Genomic DNA, 18,392 nt, shown 5'->3' on the forward strand with positions numbered 1-18,392 from the left:
GCACGAAAGAGAAATCAGGAAATCCCAAAAGGAAATGAAATTGGAGAGGGAAACTTCCACCTTCCAGGTCTCTGGAGGTGACCCCAAAGTCCTCAGGTAAGTTACCTTACCAGAGTAAGCAAGACCATCACACAAGAGTAAGCTTAAGGAGAGAGATGAGTTTGGAATCTCAACTTCAGAGAGAGAGAGGAGAGGCTGACCAAAGTACGAGAAAGATGTACACATAACATAGGGGGTCGGCTAAAATAAAATAGCACAGACATTTTAGCAATTTGATCTTTTTTCTTCAACAACTGACCTTGTACTTCTGCCATTTTCCAAGGCATACTACTATGAATCACAGTTTTGTTTTGTGTTGTTTTGACACAGGCTGGCCTTGAACTCGCTATGGAGCCCAGGCTGGACTCAAACTCACAGCAATCCTCCTTCCTCAGCCTCCCAAGTACTGGGATTACAGGCATCATCAAATCCAGCTGAGTCACAGTTTCTGACCTCAAAGTGCCATTGTCTCCCCCCCCCCCGACCCCCGTAGGACTATAAATCCATTATGTAAGGCACTTTTACATGCTGGTATCAGTGATGATTATGCTAAATGTACATGTATAATGTATTTACATAACTATACATTATTTGCTATGTATCAACATATTTTGACATCTTAAAAATCTTTCTAAGTGGGGAAAGACTAGTCAGTTCTTAGAGACAGCAAAGGCTACAGTCAGGGACATGAGCTTCATAAGCAAACTACTTATCCAGAAGCAGGCTTTCTCTTTCTGGCCAGTGCCCCAGTCAGAAGGAGAGCAGCAACTAGATTGTTTTCTGGGAACTTTAATGGGAAGTAGTTCAAAGCTGTGATATTTTTCTCTTTTCGGCAGCTTTATTTTTCTCATACAATTCACTGTGCCATGTCTCTTTACCCCCATTTGAAAATGAACACTTACATAGTTTAGTTATCTGATCTCATTTGAGTCAAACATAAAAAAAAAAAAATCCCAGATGATGTGGCTCATCAGACCTAGAAGCACAAAAGAATAAAAGATAAAATAAAAGAAAATGTACAGGACTGAGAGCTGAGAGTTTATTAAATGAATCTGAATGTGGTGTGTAGGTGTGTCTTAATTCATCATCAATTTTAATTACTGTCTTCTCCCTCTAGCTTTGTATTTGTATTAACTCACATTATAAAATGAGTACACATATCTTGACTATTCTAACTCATATTCCACTAGGTCACTAAGAGGAACTACTCATTGACATATTTTTCAAATGCCATATCTGATTCCCATTCTTCTCTTTCCCTTGAAGTAAAGAAGGCAGACACATTTGCCAAGAATAACTGAGAATGTAAGAGTGATCCTTTCTTGGGCAGCTTGTGCAGGGCTGTGTGCTAAATGCAACCTCGAAACAACCCCTATAAATAGCTACTCATTGTCAGCGTGTAAAAAGACAAGAGTGAGTGTGCGTGGTCTGATTCAAGCCTAATTAAGTGGTTGTGTCTGGGCAGGGCTATCAACGAATAGCTGCTCTGACTGGGAATCTGGTCAGCAGGCAGCCACAAGGTTCAGCACTCACTGAAGAGAAGCTGCTCATTGCTGTTTTGGGCTCCAGGATGGCGAAAATCATTTTGAGGCACATCATAGAGACTCCAGTGCGTTACCAGGAGGAGTTTGAAGCTCGAGGTTTGGAAGACTGCAGGCTGGATCATGCTTTATATGCCCTGCCTGGGCCAACCATCGTGGACCTGAGAAAAGCCAAAGCAGCACCGCAGTCTCCTCCAGCAGACTCAGCGATGGCAGAGATGCCACCCGAAGAAGGCAAGTCCCGCTTTCAGATCCTGCTGGATGTGGTCCAGTTCCTCCCTGAAGATATCATCATTCAGACCTTTGAGGGCTGGCTGCTGATCAAAGCTCAGCACGGAACCAGAATGGATGAGCACGGTTTTATCTCACGAAGTTTCACCCGGCAGTACAAACTGCCAGATGGCATAGAAACCAAAGATTTGTCTGCGATCCTCTGTCATGATGGAATTTTGGTGGTGGAAGTAAAGGATCCATTTGGGACCAAGTGAAATTTTATCAGTTCCTGTCCAAATGAGGAAGATGATAGCTCAGCCAATGGTACCACAGGAATATTTGTAATATCCATGTTTGAAATGAATTGCTATGACTTTTATGAAGATTAAAAATATATATACAACTCTTGGTATGTTGAGGTTCTCTTTATTATTCTTATGCAGAAAAGAAAATTGTTGAGTGTATTTGTGTAGTAGGAAGCTGTAGTTTGGTGCTCAGTAGTAATTTCTTCACGACTCCCAACATTGCCAGAGGCTGTCCATAAATCTGTGACAGAAGAGCCAAAAACTCAATTAAGGAATTTTTATCCATTTTATGAAAAATTTCCTATATTGCTCAAAGCCAGTAGTGACTCCCTTCGCTTGATAAGCTTTTGTTTTGATTGTATTTTAATTAAGATGGAGCTTTATAAATAGAAAGGAAGTTAAAATATAATCCTTAGAAACAGGATCTGAAATTCATTATATTATTTCCGATATCAATCTTAATTTCTTAAAAAGTTGAAATATGTGCCTCATTTTTTTAAGCTATCCTGAAGCTTCTCTCAAGTTTTAATTTTTAAATCATATGTAGTTTGTGGGTGCTTATAAAATGTTAATAACATACTAACTCAAATTAAATTAAGTCTGGGCAACTAAAAAATTCAATTACAGAATTCACTGTTAATTCATGCAATTTTAAATCAGCTTACATTTTTAGATTTCAAAAGATGGCATAGTGTAACTCATCTGCTTTGTGTAACTCTGAGCTTTAAATAGCCTAGTGGCCAGTGGAGTGAGAACATCTGAGCTCTCAGTGCATTTGAATATGCGCAGCACCTCTGACCAGGGAAGCTTATAACCTCCGGAAATGCTGCTTTGGCTCACGGTGAGATGTGGGTAAAGGTTAGGAATTAGCTTAGGAACACTGCCTCAACAGCTGCTCTGTGACATTCCAAAGGTTTGCTATCTCATTCTATACATAAGGAGTATTTCTTCAGAGGAAGTAGCTGCTTTTCTTTTACCCTGCCCTGAGTGTAACCCTAGGACAGTGCTAAGAATAGAAGAGAATGCAGCGGGTGAAGACGCCAGGGTACAGGCAGAGGGGAGCAGTCTCCTGTTCCTCCCCACCGCTTCTGTAGTTCATGCTAAAAACGGGAAAGATGTGAAATGAAGCAAAACAAATTAGAAGTAATTTTAGAAACAGAAAATCCAAGAGGGCTGTTCGTTTACTATTTAATGAAGTTGAAAGGACTTCAGAGTTACATATTTATTTGAGGTCTGTGCATCCAACTCTACCTAAGAAATTTTGTTTGACAAAGTATCACAGATCAGCTTTGCTGCATAACCAGGTTAACAGTAATCAGCAGGATTTCAGATCTACCAATACAATTGGAGCTGAGACCCCAATTGTTCTTCTTTAAATTATTATTTCCCTTTGGAACAATGTGAAAAAAAACTAGTGCTTTGAGATACAAACAATCCTCCTGCCTCGATCCCCTTCTCTTTGGTCTTGGTTATCCTCTCCATGAGATCCTATGTCTAGGAAAGTTTAGAAAGTGATATGCCTACCATGAGAAAGCAGTGATAGGAAATATTTCCTTTAAAAGTGAAATATCTCCAATTAACATTTTTTCTAAGATAAAATTTAAAGGCATACATAACACTTTTATTTAGAAAATGTATCAAATACTAAAAAATAAAAATCATTTATTCTACAATCATGAGACAGCTACTTGTAGTACCTAGTTCATATTTTACCTTTATTTATTACTTTTTACAAAGTTAGAGTTATACTTACATGACATTTGTTTTTCTGCCTATACTGGTCATGTCTGTTTCCCTTTCCACTCTCACCAATCCAAACCCATTTTCTGTCCTTCTCATCCCACTTTTGGCCCAAGCAGGCTGACCCCTACAGCTCATATGATTCTCGTTTCCAGCGGGGTTCAGTTATTGAGTGGCACAGACCAGATACCAGACACTGGAGTGAAATTAGTGAGCAGGAGAGCAGAGAGGGCCAGGTATTTCTTTCCCTACTCCCAAACTTTTGCACACTGAGACCCTGACAAAACCCAGGTTTTGAGCTTCCGCGGGGATCCCATTTATACTGAGCTGGGGTGGGAGTGGAGGGGAGCAATCCGCTCTTTCTTGTCCCTGGCTCCTTTTCATCCTTTAATCTCTCTTCTGCCCACTCTCTTGTAAATGGTGTCTTTGTTAAAGGATTATATTTCCTGCTGGAACCCCATGGCTTGCCATTTTAAGTGATAAAAGAAAGAAACAAAACAAACACATTAGTTTCTTTTACTACCAATGCTGACTTTCAATGGTTATTATTCCAACATAGATAAACTATATCATCATTTAACTGCTCTTCCATTCTAGGTCCCAACAAGAAACAGATGGCATTCTCAAACTGGTATAATACCACAGGATTTATTTATAAAGAAATTAATTACAAAAAAAGAGAGCAGCCTGTACAGGAGCTGCAAAAGAAATCGCCATAAATAGAGAGTGGTAGTGTGCCAGTGTTGTGTCTCACAGGTCAAAGGGATAAGAGAAGGAAGTAGTTCTCAGAAATCAAGAACACGTCAGCAGAACGTGGGCTGGGAACTTTATGGGAAGGAGATAGTCAGCATAAAGTGACCTCTCACGCCAAGGGAGGCAGAAGAATGAACACTTTCCAAACTCTAAAGGACTCCCCACTGGGCGGGCTTACCTGTGGCCAGAGGATGAGGAGCCCAGCTGATACAGTTCAACAGGTTACTGGAGCAACGGAAAAAGGTGGTGGATGACTCCTGTAGGTCAAAGGAACAATATCCAAAACTATAATAAAATCTGTTCTGCTGTCATAATTCTGTCTTAATAAAACCTTTTCTCCAATCTAGAGCATGAGATAGGATTGGACAGTTGACTCTTTATGTGGGAATTAAAAATTCAGGATAGTAAAAATGTGGAAATAGGGGAAAGAAGCAGCATGGTGTGATGGTGCCACTACATCAGAATAAACTAAGAGGCTTAGCATGTGTCTCGGCAGGATGTTGGCTCAGCACATGGAACTGCTCCAAGGAGACTTCTCTTCGGAGAGAGAACAAATCTTGGTGCAGCCCACAAGAGTCTGGAGAGGGAATCTGTTTATCTGGTCCCCTACTGTATTCTGTTTCCCATTAGTCAAGTTTCTACTTATAGGGAGTAGACAGTCCTGCACCGAGTTGTATCATCTCATCCCTTAGTGGCTGCTCAGGAAACCAGATCCTCCAGGTGTGACATTTCATCCCTCCTGGGAGAAGGATGACTCAACCTGGTGAGAGTTCCGGGACAGAAGTGCACACCAAGGATTCAGTTTGGAGTCCTGCCACTTGAGGAAACTGGGCAAAGGGGCTGGCAAAGGTGACCATAGCATGGGCAGAAAGGAGGCGATACTTTCAGAAACAAGGTGGTGGGCAAGAAGATACACAGGGCTGGATCCCAGAACTGCAGGGGATATCAGGTGAATTAAACAGTCTTATAGAATCTATTGTATTTCTATCCTACAATGCCTTCAAATTTTATGAGCCATAAGACCACCTTGTATTTTGATCTAATTTTTAACTCAAGTTCAAAGTTAGCCTTCTTAAACTTATCCAGGATATTTAATGTCTTGTAATTTGTGAACCAGAGTCCAAAGTCTGTCTGTATATATAATTTATATGCATAAACTGGAGTCAGTAAAGATTTTGATGACTTTGTTCCTGTTAACTTCCCTGAATCCAAATTGCACTAAGGTCTTGAACCTGTTGACCTATTTTTCACTTGCTTGTCCTGTAAGGCAGAAGTACAGCATTGGAAATCTTGAATAGAAAATAAAACAAAAGGAAAAATACACTTTTCAGCTAGGGCTCCTCATCACCCTTCCTCCATCAACACATATTTGTGCCACACAGCAAGAGTCATGTCTAAACTGCCAAGGTCAGACATAAAATATAGCTGAAAGATGTCCAGTTAAATTTCTGGACAAAGATTTCCATTAGACACTAGCACACTGACAGTATTTAGCAATTACGTGCACTTAGCAGGCACATGGATGCTTCCCAGTGTCACTCGAGAGTTTTTTTTTTTTTTTTTGGTCTGGCTGGGTTTCCCCTGTTTGCCAAGTGTACATAATTATGTTTGGGCTATGTTTTTTTAACATTTTCTATCTATAAGAAGACAGTACAGTGTAATGAAAAGAGTAGGAACTTCAGTGTTCCACAGATAGCTCTTGCAACGAAACATTGCTTTAACGTCCTATCCAATGTCACACATATACAACTAATGAGAACAATGTATCATCTTACTTCACAAAGGGATTTACTCAGCAAATAGTTATAAAACAAAACTTGACTGAGAATCTTCGTGGGGAGGGGGCGCAATTCTGGAAATGAGGAAGGAAAATGGCCCAGATTAGGGACTTGGACAATATTTTCTTCCTAAATATCTCAGTCTCCTCAGCTTTGCTACAGTACAACTTCTCATCCCTGAAATGGATTACTGTAAGTGTACAGTACTCACTGTTTAAAATGCTCCGTAGTGAGGAAGAGGAGTTTGGCAACATCAGTGCATGCATTTGTCCATTTATCTACGTAGTACTGGGGGACTGAACCCAGGGCCTTCCCACTGGATATGTCACTATATCCCCAGCCCCCACCTTTTTTTTTTTTTTTTTTTTTTTTTGAGGCAGAGTCTTACTAAATTGATAAGTTTCCTAGGCTTGTTTCCAAGCTGTGATCTTTTTGCTTCAGTCTTGCAGGGTGCTGAGTTTACATGATGCTGTGCCACCACACCTGGCTGATACCACCATATATGGAAGTCCTATGCACAAAAATATGTAAGGGGTTCCTGCATGGTTAGTTTACGAAGCAGTCGTTGTTAATAAATAGTCTACAAAATCAGTGGATCAGGCAATGTGACTGAAAATTGCTATTAATGTGACTTAGCACATCAAAAACTTATCTTATTTTAAAATCATAAATGGCCTATACTAAATTAAGAAAAATTCTGCTACTTCATTGCGCTTGTCAAAAATCCATTTTTTAAACTAATGATTATTATTCTTTTTAGAGACTAACAAATAATTAGTTGGAAAGAATTAAACGTTAGTTTGGTATACTGATTTACAGCTCATATATTACATAATGAAAATAATTGTTTTAGAAATTGAGTTATCAATAATTCCTTCATCTCCAGAAAATAACAAGGGTAATATTTTAAATCTGAAAAATAAATGATTCTATGTAACCGGTGGTTACATTTTCTCTGTTGCTTAGTTCCCTGTGTGTATGCAAATAGAATCCTGTTTATTAATATTTTCTATCCTCAAGGACAATTTCAACAACATTTTCCAGGTAGGTGCTTACACCACTGAGCTAAATCCCTGGCCTATGATGCCATTCTGTGTAATTTGTTGTTCAAATATTCTATATTGTATTTTTTTCCCCGATAGCTATTGAAGCATGTAGATAGGCTTTTTAAAATGAATAGGTAGTTTTCAACTTCAAAAAAAATTTTTGATATGCCTTTTTTGTGTATTTCTGGGTCTTAATCTTATGTTTATAAATTTATATAATTATATAAATGTTGTCTTAGATACTTCCCTTGTTGCTGAAACAAAATACCCAACATTTACTAGTCAAAGGAAGAAAGGTTTCTTTTGACTCAGTTTTGTAGAGGTTTCAGTCCATAATCAGCTGGCTCCAAGGCAGGTGTCATGGCAGAGGAGAAAGAGTCCACAGCACAGGGGCAGCAGCAGTGAAGCAAGCCTCCCTTTCCCTTTTATTTCATCTATGCTACAAGCCTTGTGAGTGGTACAACTCACACCCACGGAGGGCTTTCCAATCCATTATCCACACCCAGACCTATGGGAAATCAATCCTGAGTAAGCAGCTTTCCTCCACCCAGGCCCTGCCACTCTTTCTTCCCTTCTTAACCACACATCATGCAAGGTTTTTGAAACTATGAGCCAAAACTAAGCTCTTCTTTTATTTGTGTTTGGAATTCTCTCCTAGTGATAAGGAAAGTGACTAAAACAGTTTACAATTGTAATTTCTCTCCATTTTATTTTTCTTATAATCTTATTTAGGTCTGTTCTTTATTTTATAAATGCTTTTAGCTTTTAATTTTGTTTTGCCTTAAATACCTTTTTGTTATATTATTTAATATATGCATATATATGTGTGTGTGTACGTATATATATATATATATATATATGCACACACATATTCATTATGGTAATTTTGTTTAGAGTGTCTCCTAAAAATAATGTCATGTGGCTAGATTTTTTAAAAAATCTGATAAATTTATTTTGTAGTGAATGAATTTAGGCCATTTACTTATTGGGATTAAATATTTGAATTTACTTCTTATAGTTTGTTTATCATGTTCCCCTTTTTTCTTTGAAAATTTCTGTTTTATACCTGGGCTTTTGTTTCTTTTTTTATATTTCTTTTTTTAATATTTAAATATTGCCTGAAAACTTTATAGATTGTAGGCTTTTTTGAAGGAAAATATCAGCACATAAAAATTCAACATTCCTCTTCTTACCCTGTGTGTGACTAGGAATTGTGTTCTTAACTACACACAACACTCATCACCACCTTATTTCTATAACTATTTTTAGTTTTACTTTTAAATACTGTATCAACTATTAAAATCCCGCTATTGAAAGAAAATTTTCAATGAATTTCTGAGCTTATTTTTGTTTCTTGCTTTCCATAATTTCTCTGTGAGTTCTTGTCTCTTCTTACTAAGTTAGCTTGCTTTTCTAGTGAGGATCTGTTGGTAGAAAATTTTGTCTGTGCTGTGCTTCACTGAGTATACAATGTATCAACCATTGTAACTGTCCTAGTAACCTGTTCTGAAAGTCAGTGTCATTGTTTGTTTATCTTTTTTCTCTTTAAAATAAAACATAAAATTTTAAATGAGCAGTAATTTCACTTTAACATTGTGAAGATAATTATTCTGTTGTCTTCCAGACTTAAAGTGGTGTTCCCATCGGCAGCGACGTTATTGTTTTTTTAAAATCTTGTCTTCTTTCTCTGGTTGTGTTTTAGTTCTTCCATTTATCCTTGATGTTCTGTGGTCTTACTTTAAGATGTTTAGTTGTGGACCTGGATTTCTTTATGCTGTCTAATATGAAGTTTGAAAAACCTACTTGCCCTCACCCCCTCAAAATTTGGCATGATGCTGAGCTTGAATGACCCACCTGAGGACTGCTGCCAGCATACAAGGAGGCCTGGAAAGGAAGAGTAGTGCTGCGGGTTCTCCTTGTTTGGAGCCCTTGGTTCTCCTGGAGGAGCTTGTCATGCTGGCTCCCCTGATGTTAAATGAGCTGTTCTCCTCGATGGAGGAGCTTGGTACCTCGTCGCTGTGGTACATTTCAGGAGAACCCTGGTCCTTATTTTAGGCACTGCTTCTTCACTCCAGTACAGAACCCTCAGTCTGCTAGCACAAATCCTTCACCTTGCTGGCGTAGACTTTCTACCTTTCACTGAGGACCTTTGAGCCTTCCCAGCACAGGTCTGTGAAACAGACTTGCATGAGTCATTGTCATGGGCTCTACATTTTCAACTGAACTCATGCAAATTATTGCTATGAGATCCAGGCCCTTGACTGGGTTCTCTAGGTCTTTAGCATTGTGGACAGATTTCTTGCATTTTCTTTGTATTTAACTCCTTGGGTGACCATTACAAATAACACTATAAATTATGTGTCCTGTATGTAATTATTCTCCTTGCAACCCCCAACTCCAACACTGCTTAATATAAGGTCTGAAGAACCTACTTCCCCTCACGCCCTCAAGATTTGCATGTTGGGCTGTTATTTTTTCCTGTGTTCTCCAGTAAACCTATATGCCCTTCTTTTAGAACTCTTGTTAGATATAGACTGAAGCCTCTCACAAGTTGTGGTCTTCCTGTGCTACATTTCTTGGGGAATTCCCCAATACTTTAGTTTCTTACCTCTTTTTTTTTTTTAAAGTATGTCATGCATACAGAATACTATCACCATGGTTAGATTTAAAATTTTGTCAAGATGGTCATATTATGTTTGTGATGTCACATGGAATACATGGGACTGCGTAATTTAAATAACAGATATTTCTTTCTCATGTTTTAGAGGCTGGGCACTGCAAGATCAGGGCATTGGCATCTGATAGGGACCTTCTTACTACATCCTCATATTGTGCAGGCAAAAGGCAAGAAATGACAAAGTTCTTCCAACAAGTTCCTTTATAACATTACTTAACCCTGTTCATGAGGAAGGAGCCAAATGGTCTAATCAGTGATAACAAACAGCCTGCTGTGGTACATGTGCCATAGGTTTGCCATCGCTGGCCACTTTTTAAAAGGCTTATCTCTTAATACCATTGCTTTGCATTGACAGCATTTGATTTTTGGAAGGGACTCATTCAAACCCTAACACTGTGTTAAATAAATCACACAGAAATCCCAAGTCTGTCTTCTACTATATTACTGTGTTTATCCCATATTTTATGTGTGCTTTTCTTATGACTATGGTTTGTTTTTAATCTATCTATTATGGTACCCTTATATCTTTCACTTATTTCATAATTTTTATTCTTTTAAAATAAACATAATCCCTTTATATAACTCTTTGAGAATCCTAAACACAGTTATTTTCAGTGTTTTTATGAAATTGTCCTATACATTAGTTTCATTTGGACAGAATTCAAGTTTCAAGTACGGATTTCCCTAATTTTCTTAGCATTAAATTCCTTTGGGAGCTTAGGCTTGTTTTGTGCCAGTGGGTTCTTCTCTATTACTTAGCTTTCTGTTATTAGAGGCTCTGTTATTGCCTTTGCCCTAGTCCTTCACTTAGGGACTATAGAAATCCTGCCTCAGAGTCAACTGGGAATATTGCAGATTCAGTCATCAAGCACATGTGAGGCTCACTGGCTTTTCCTGACTCCTTAAAAGGCCTGAAGGTGGTTTCAACCACTTTTCATGGCAGAAGTGTCTCTAAGCACTAATGTTTCCAGTTTCTCACAGTAAGCCTGGTTTCCTTTATTATGCAAACTCAATCTTTTTGCCATCACTTTTTTTTACCTTGGAAGCAAGTAGACACACAAGACATTTATACTATTCAGCCTTCTGTTTCTATTGAAAGGGTTAACTCCCTAACTCCCCAGAGTGGGGAATGAAAGGGTTAACTCCCTAACTCCCCAGAGCTATCAGAGCAAAGCAGAAAGAAATGCCTAACTCCTCAGAGCTATCAGAGCAGAGAAAAAAAAAAGAAAGAATGCACCTGCAAGGTTGTTCTGTCTCAACGAGATAAGTAAGACAAGTAACTGTTCTGTTCTGGGCACATAGTGACTGGGCTAGGACCCCCAGTCTCCATGGTTACTCAACCCCAAACCCCTCCAATCAACTTCTGCCAAGTCCTATGCTGCTCAAAATTAACCAATGCAATCTGCTTCTGTAAACTTGCTTGCCTCCCGCTTGCGCCCTTAAAAACCCTACACAATTCCCCCTCCGCACTTGTTTGCCTGGGGGACCCCATGCGCATGGAAATAAACTTTTTACTCCTCACTACGAGCTGAGTCCTTGGGGTCTTCTTCCCTGTGACGCCGGTTCTTACACTATAACAAAATACCTGAGATACTCAATGTAAAAAAAAGAAAAGTCTTGTGAAGAAAGCTCCACCAAGCTTATCGAAAAGAGCTTCAGCCAGAAAAGAAACTACACCTTCCTGTGAAGTGAATGCAGCCATGCTGATTGGAAAGCGCCTCAGCCAGAAGAGAAACTAAGCCTTCCCCTGAGCCAGCTGGTGGGTGGGCTGAAAAACCAATCGCGCGTGGGCACACACACACACACACACACACACACACACGCACACACACACGTGCATGCACACACACACAGGCACGCACACATGCACCCCGCTGATTTGGAGGACTCAGGGTGAGATGATAGCAACTGAAGGGAAGGGAATAGCTTGATCCTTGTACTGTTTGGTTGTCTGCAGGCCTGGGGCTGGTGCTCTGGGTATCTACTTGGAGGATGGCAGTGTGCACTGTGTCACCTGTGGGATGTCCTCCTGTCTTGCTTTTGAAATCCAATGTTTTGCCCCATTTTACTGTTTTTTTTTTTTTAAATCCCTGAATCTGGTAATCTGAACAATTATTTTGAAGATAATAATGTGCAGTATTGTTCTCATTGTTTTGTTTTGTTTTGTTTTATTCAATGTTACGTTTTGATTGATTTTATTCAATTTTGTTTTGTTTGATCTTGTTATGTCTAATGGTATGGACAACTACTGTGAACATAGCAAGATACATTATGTTAGCCAGTTTTGATTTCCTATTATCCTGTTTTGAGATTCTGTACTATTTTCATTGCTGTGTTTTGATAGGCTCTATTGTTTTGTTTTGTTCTCTTTAAAACAAAATAAAGAAAAAGCAAAAAAAAAAAAAAAAGGGAAAGTGATTTTGGTTCACAGTTTTGGAAGTTTCAGCGCATGGCTGGCTGGTTGCATTGCTTTTGGACCGATGGCAATGCAGCACGTGCTGATGGCAACACGTGTGCAGCAAAAGGTTGACGTCTTGGCCAGGCACAAAATAGAGAAAGAGAAAGAACTGGGTCCTACCACCCTCTTCAAGAGCAAACCTCCACTGACCTTCAACACCTACTTAAAGTTTCTACTACCTGCCAATAGTGTCACGGACGGAGGACCAAGCCTTTAACACAAGAGCTTTTGTGTAAAATAGTGTGCAGTCAGCTCAATGCTTTCTGTTTCTGTTTTTTCAGGGTTACAGAGACATTTATTTGTTTTTTTTTTTTTGAAACTATGTCTGTCTTTCTGCTTCATACAAACTTGTCAAATGTTAAGACACCATAGTATCCTACTAGATTCTAAAGTTGCTTGTCAGATATAACAACTAATAGAAATGAAAGTGGAGATTATATTTCTAGTAAGAAATACAATAAGTCAGCTTTGGATGAACTGCTCCTCCCCCACTGCAAAGCATCTCTCAGCTGTGGTTGCTGTAGCTAAAAGTAGTAGCTCTTTTCCCCTGTCCCTCCCCCTTCTTCATTTTTCTCCTCTTAAAATAGATACTGTAGCTACATTTAAGATACTTATTTTTTTCAAGAGTCATTTCAAGCTTTTTTACATTACTGGAGTAGATCTAGACAAAATGATATCTGATTTTTGTTTTCACTCTTTTGCATTTACACTTGTATTTGAACAAAATAAAATATATTTACAATGGAAATGCAAACCACATTCAGAAAAAAGATGCAGAAGATCAAAAGCCTTTAGAAATAATGATATAATGCTGGTTCTTGTTATTTCCAAATAAAGGGGGAGGTGAGGTGGTGTTAAGGTGATCACAGGTTCTTAGACTCCATCTTTTGATGAGAAGAGTATAAATATGCCATTTGCTTGAAGGTGGACTGGCCTGTGTCTTATTTTATTTTATTATTATTATTTTTTGGTTTTTTGAAACAGGACTTCACTATATAGTAGAGGTTGTCTTCAAACTCATGGCAATCCTCCTGCCTCAGCCTCCTGAGTGCTGGGGTTATAGGCATGTGCCATTACACACAACTCTGTGTCTTCTTAAATGACAAAGAAGTGGCACCAGGTAACTGTCCTGCATTGCCATGTGGGAGAACAGTGCTGGGCTGGAATCTAGAGCTTTATGCATGCTAATTATGTATCATACATTCACAGCCTTACCATTTAACTTTTGAGGTTAGGTCTTAAGAAGTGGAAGTTTCTACTTTCACACTCTTTTGAACACCACTTTCTTAAAAGTTTATCATATGGATAAACTCCTGGGAGAATCAAAGGTCTTTGGTTGGCAGCCTTGGTTAAGTGTCCGGTCAACAGACAGTACCAGTGACAACCTATGTGGACTACCCATCCTGACATTCCAACTCAAGCCTCCAAGTGAGACTGCAAGTAATCCAGTTGAGCCCAACTGACACAGAGAATCGTAACAAAATGAATGATTGTTGTTTCAAGCCAATAAGTTTTGGGTGTTTTGTTCCCAATAAGAGATATTAAACAAGAAGCAAAATGAGTTCTAGTTACATGTGTATCTTGTCAAAGCAAAAGTATATGGCGAATTATTAGATATTCTTATATTTATCTTTGAAGTTTAAAAAAAACTACCTGTCTTATCTAGTAATACATATTGAGTACAGGTATTGGGGAACTAATAAAAATTGGTACACATCTCTTAATTGAATCCACTCCAAAATACATCCAAATAAGGAAGATTTTCACATTTATTTTCCTTAGTTTTCAAAATTATTCATTCCTGATTGTATTTTCCATCAGAGCTTTAGAACATTTGGAAGCTGTTCTAATTAATATAGGCAAAACTATGTTATAGTGCTACAGTCACTAAAGCAATGCTAACCATGTTCCATGGAACAATCCACAAAACAGAGTAGGAAACTCTGAATGTGATCCCATTGTATAGAAGTTAGCTTAATAATGATCGCAGTTACAATAAATGGAGATGTAATTTAAAATATGAAAAGATATGCAAAATTACACTCTTAATTTCAGTAAACATATTCCATATCATTAGGTTTTTATTTAGGACATGATTTTAATGGGAGTGTAGTGCTCCATAATTAGAGGATGTCATAATTTATTGTTCACAAAGAAGGATCAAAGGGTAGTTTTGAAAATGTCAAAAGTGGTTATATATTGATATTTTAGGATCTTTCCCATTATATTTTATTGTATAAATATAGAAAAATTATTTTATAATCAGAAAAGAATCTGTAAACATAAGTTTAAAACATTCTATAAATGTAACACTTAATAAATGCCTCTGTGAGGCTCTGCACCAGTGTTGCTATGCTCTTTAAAGCAACTGCCAGGCATGAAATACACTCCCCAAGTGCTCTGCCTTCCAACAGGCTGGCTTAGCCTGGGCCCTTGTTTTCTCTCTCCAAACTGGGCATCCTCTATGTCTCCTAGGAACATTGGAAGACTCAAGTGACTTTATTTCCTGCTGCTATTGAATGAGATAAAATTCTTTACTTCTTTTTGTTCTTTTGGTACCAGGAATCAAACTCAGGACCTTGAGCTTGGCAGGCAGCTCTGTGCTGCCCTAATAATTTATTTCTTGTGAAACTGTTCTTTTAAAAATTTGCCAGAAAATTCTAAATAGGCTTTTAAAGTGCTAACTCCATAACCAACTTTATCTTTTGGACAAGAGAACACAACAAAATTTCCAAAGAATGTAACTTCATGGCAAAGAAAAAACAATTTGGAATGTAAATTTTGAAAACAAGCAAAAGTAGACCAAGGGGGATTTGAGTTCCTACGTTGCCAATTTCCAGTTTGCTAGCTTGTTTATTATGGTTCTAGAGACTGATCCCAGGGGATCACTGAGCTGTATGCCTAGCCCCTTTTCAGGAGTTATTTGAGATGTCTTGCTAAATTACTATGTTGCCCAGGCTAGGCTCAAACTCATGACCCTCCTACCTCAGCTCCCCAGAGTCCTGGGATTACAGGTATGTGCAGTGACACTCAGCTTCACTGTTTATTTTTATGGCTCATTTGGTCATTTTTAAAATTCTCTATTTCTAGTTTAGTTTATTGAAACAAAGTCTTGAAACATACACTGCTTCACACAATAGTATAAAGTATATCTTTAAAAGTGTACCAATGGTAAGATAAAAAGCTTTTTCATGGCAAGAAATAAATCATAGAACATTTTTCTTAACACAAAAGATAAAAAGGTCACTTGAGTAACTAAGTTTATAGAGATAATATTCCTATCTAGAATATTTCTAGTTCAAAAAACCACAAACAGGAAATGTGCTTATCTCTCCTACCTTTCAGTCCAATTTAGCAATATAAGTTTCTCTTTCATAGTTTTTAATTTGCACTGCAGAGAACAGGAACAGATTCTCCTGTGACCTCAGACTGTAGCCAAATTCTGAATGACAAACTAGGCAAGAGGGAGAGAAGGCCCACTTACTTCTTTAGAAAATTTTCTAGTTGAAACCTTCAACTGGAATTCTTAATAAAAATAGTTTGAGGATCCCTAATTTGAAAATTCAAAACCTGAAATGCTCTAAAATCTAAAAATTTTGGAGTGTTGACATGATACCTCAAGAGGAAAATTCTACAACTGAGCTAACATGACAAATTGTAATTAAAGTTCAAGGGCATTTATAATACTGTATAAAATTACCTTCAGGCCTTATGTATAAGACAATGACTTCCATATTTAGACTTGGGTCCCGTCTCCAAGATATCACATTGTATATTTTCAAATGGTCCAGAATATGAAAAAGCAAAATCCAAAACCAAACCTAAAGTCTGAAATGCTTCTGGTACCAACCACTAGAAATTACTGTCTAGAGACTTTTAGGTCCCTTAGTAGAGATTTTAATTTGAAGTTGGGATGGAAAGCAACTTGTGTCTGTATTTAGATGGCATCCCTTGGGATGTTTATGACCAGATGAGGAAGTAATTCTCAGTCAGAGATCATTCCTATACCTGGTGCTGCCCAGCATTCAGTGCTTGTGAACCAGGGCAGTTTAATGTCATAGTTATTTTTCTCTCATTGCTGTGACAAAATATCCAATACCCAAAGAAAGTTAAAGAGGAACAAGTTTATTCAGCTACAGTTTGTAAAGGTTTCAGTCCAAAATCAGCTGGCTCCAAGGAAGGAGAGCATTGAAGAGGGGAAACTGCATTGTGAGCAGAAGTTAGCAGGGCAAGAGCTTATTCTATCCCTTGTATCTTACCAGGCCACTCAGGGCGGGTCACTCTCACATCCTCACTCCTAACGCCCTTGATTCTACCACTGCACTACGAATCAATTACAGTGTCATATATTCTAAATCCACTCTGAAAAAGCCCCACTTGTGACCACACGAGGCCTTGGGGGGACCTCTGGGACACAAGCCGTAACACTTAACATCCCACAGTCCTTGAGCCAATATGACAAACACATTTTTAAAATACTAGTGCCCTACTGAGAAAGGGGATTCTGTGATGAACAGAGGCTGCTCTGGGAGGTCCTTGTGGGGAGTAGAAAGCAGGGCAATCAATGAAAGGAAGCCCTGGAGAGGAGAACGATCATTGGAACGAAGCCCAAAGACCAAGAACACTGGTTGTTAGATCACTTCACAGGGCTCTGCTGAGGGCTTCAGTCCCAGGGAAAGGTCTCCCTCAGTTTGGCATTTAAGGGAGGCCCAAATGCTGGCCCTGTAATGGAAGCTACCATTGACACCCTCAACCTGCAGTCAGTGTAGAGAGTGGCCTGGGGGAGCCAGTTCCCACATCTGTGGAACCCAGGCCTTCCTTCATAAATATACCCAGAAACCCTAAAATCCAGAAGGAACTGCACTCAAAGACTAGGAGAGGATGGGAGTGAGGGGTTGGGGGGATGGTTTTAAGAAAGGGTAATGGGGGATGCATACGATCAAAATGTGTTATATGAATTGAAACCCAATATTTTGTAAAGTCAATTGGCCCTAATAATATAAAGAAAAGGACTAGGAAAAACCAATACACAATACCATTCTAGCAAAAATGAAAATAATTTGAGGGCAAGAGATTTTTAAATAATTTAAAATTTTAAAATAATTTCTATTTTATTTTCTCACAGAGAATCAAGAATATATTTAACCTGTAAAACAACAACAGTTTGCTTTAAAAAGGAGCAATCTAGAAACAGAAAGGCGTTAGTAGAATTTAAAGAGTTTTTTTTTTTTTTTTTTGGTACTAGGAATCGAACTCAGGGCCTCCGGCTTGCTAGGCAGGCACTGCACCATGAGCTACATCCCCAGCCCTAGTAGAATTTAAATAATTGCTAAAATACCATTTTGTTATCATTGTTGTTGTTGTGTCCTGTAGAAACTATTTCATAAAAATGGAGAGCAAATCTCTTCAATTGATTCTTTTTGCTTCTTAATTTCTAATATTATTCATTATATGGGAATTCAAAATTAAGACTACATAGAGAATGATGGAAGGGATGTTAATTCAAGATATATTAGGGTTTTTTTTTTTTCCTGAGGACCCAGGTGACACTTAGAGAAAAACATCCCAGATGCTGGCTGAAGCAAGTTGAAAGACTTAGTTCAAATTAGAATAGGAAGATGAAGAACTCTGAAAATTCACATTACATGAAAGTCATTCCTTATATCAAATGACGTGATGAGGAAGTTGGACATTTTTATGGATGTGTGATACTGGGAGGCTGAGGCAGGAGGATCGCAGGTTGAAGCCCTGCCTGGGCAGCTTAACAATTTAGCTGTATATATTTTTGCAAATAAGAGATAATAAAGGCAAAAAAAATCCAAAAAATCCAATGCCTATGTAG

The 18,392-nt window shown here is 38.3% G+C and overlaps 1 protein-coding gene across 1 annotated transcript; it reads left to right on the top strand.

The window, feature by feature from the left end:
- Positions 1 to 1,431: 1,431 nt before the first annotated feature.
- On the top strand, positions 1,432 to 2,196 carry Hspb3 (heat shock protein family B (small) member 3). The gene has a single exon (XM_003470185.5). The coding sequence runs from the start codon at positions 1,610 to 1,612 to the stop codon at positions 2,066 to 2,068; it is 459 nt and encodes a 152-aa protein (XP_003470233.1). The 5' UTR covers positions 1,432 to 1,609; the 3' UTR covers positions 2,069 to 2,196.
- The last annotated feature ends 16,196 nt before the right edge of the window (positions 2,197 to 18,392 follow it).

This window comes from Cavia porcellus, unplaced genomic scaffold (genome assembly GCF_034190915.1).
Source record: "Cavia porcellus strain 051 isolate PalLab524CR breed Dunkin Hartley unplaced genomic scaffold, mCavPor4.1 scaffold_11, whole genome shotgun sequence".
Lineage (NCBI taxonomy): Eukaryota > Metazoa > Chordata > Mammalia > Rodentia > Caviidae > Cavia > Cavia porcellus.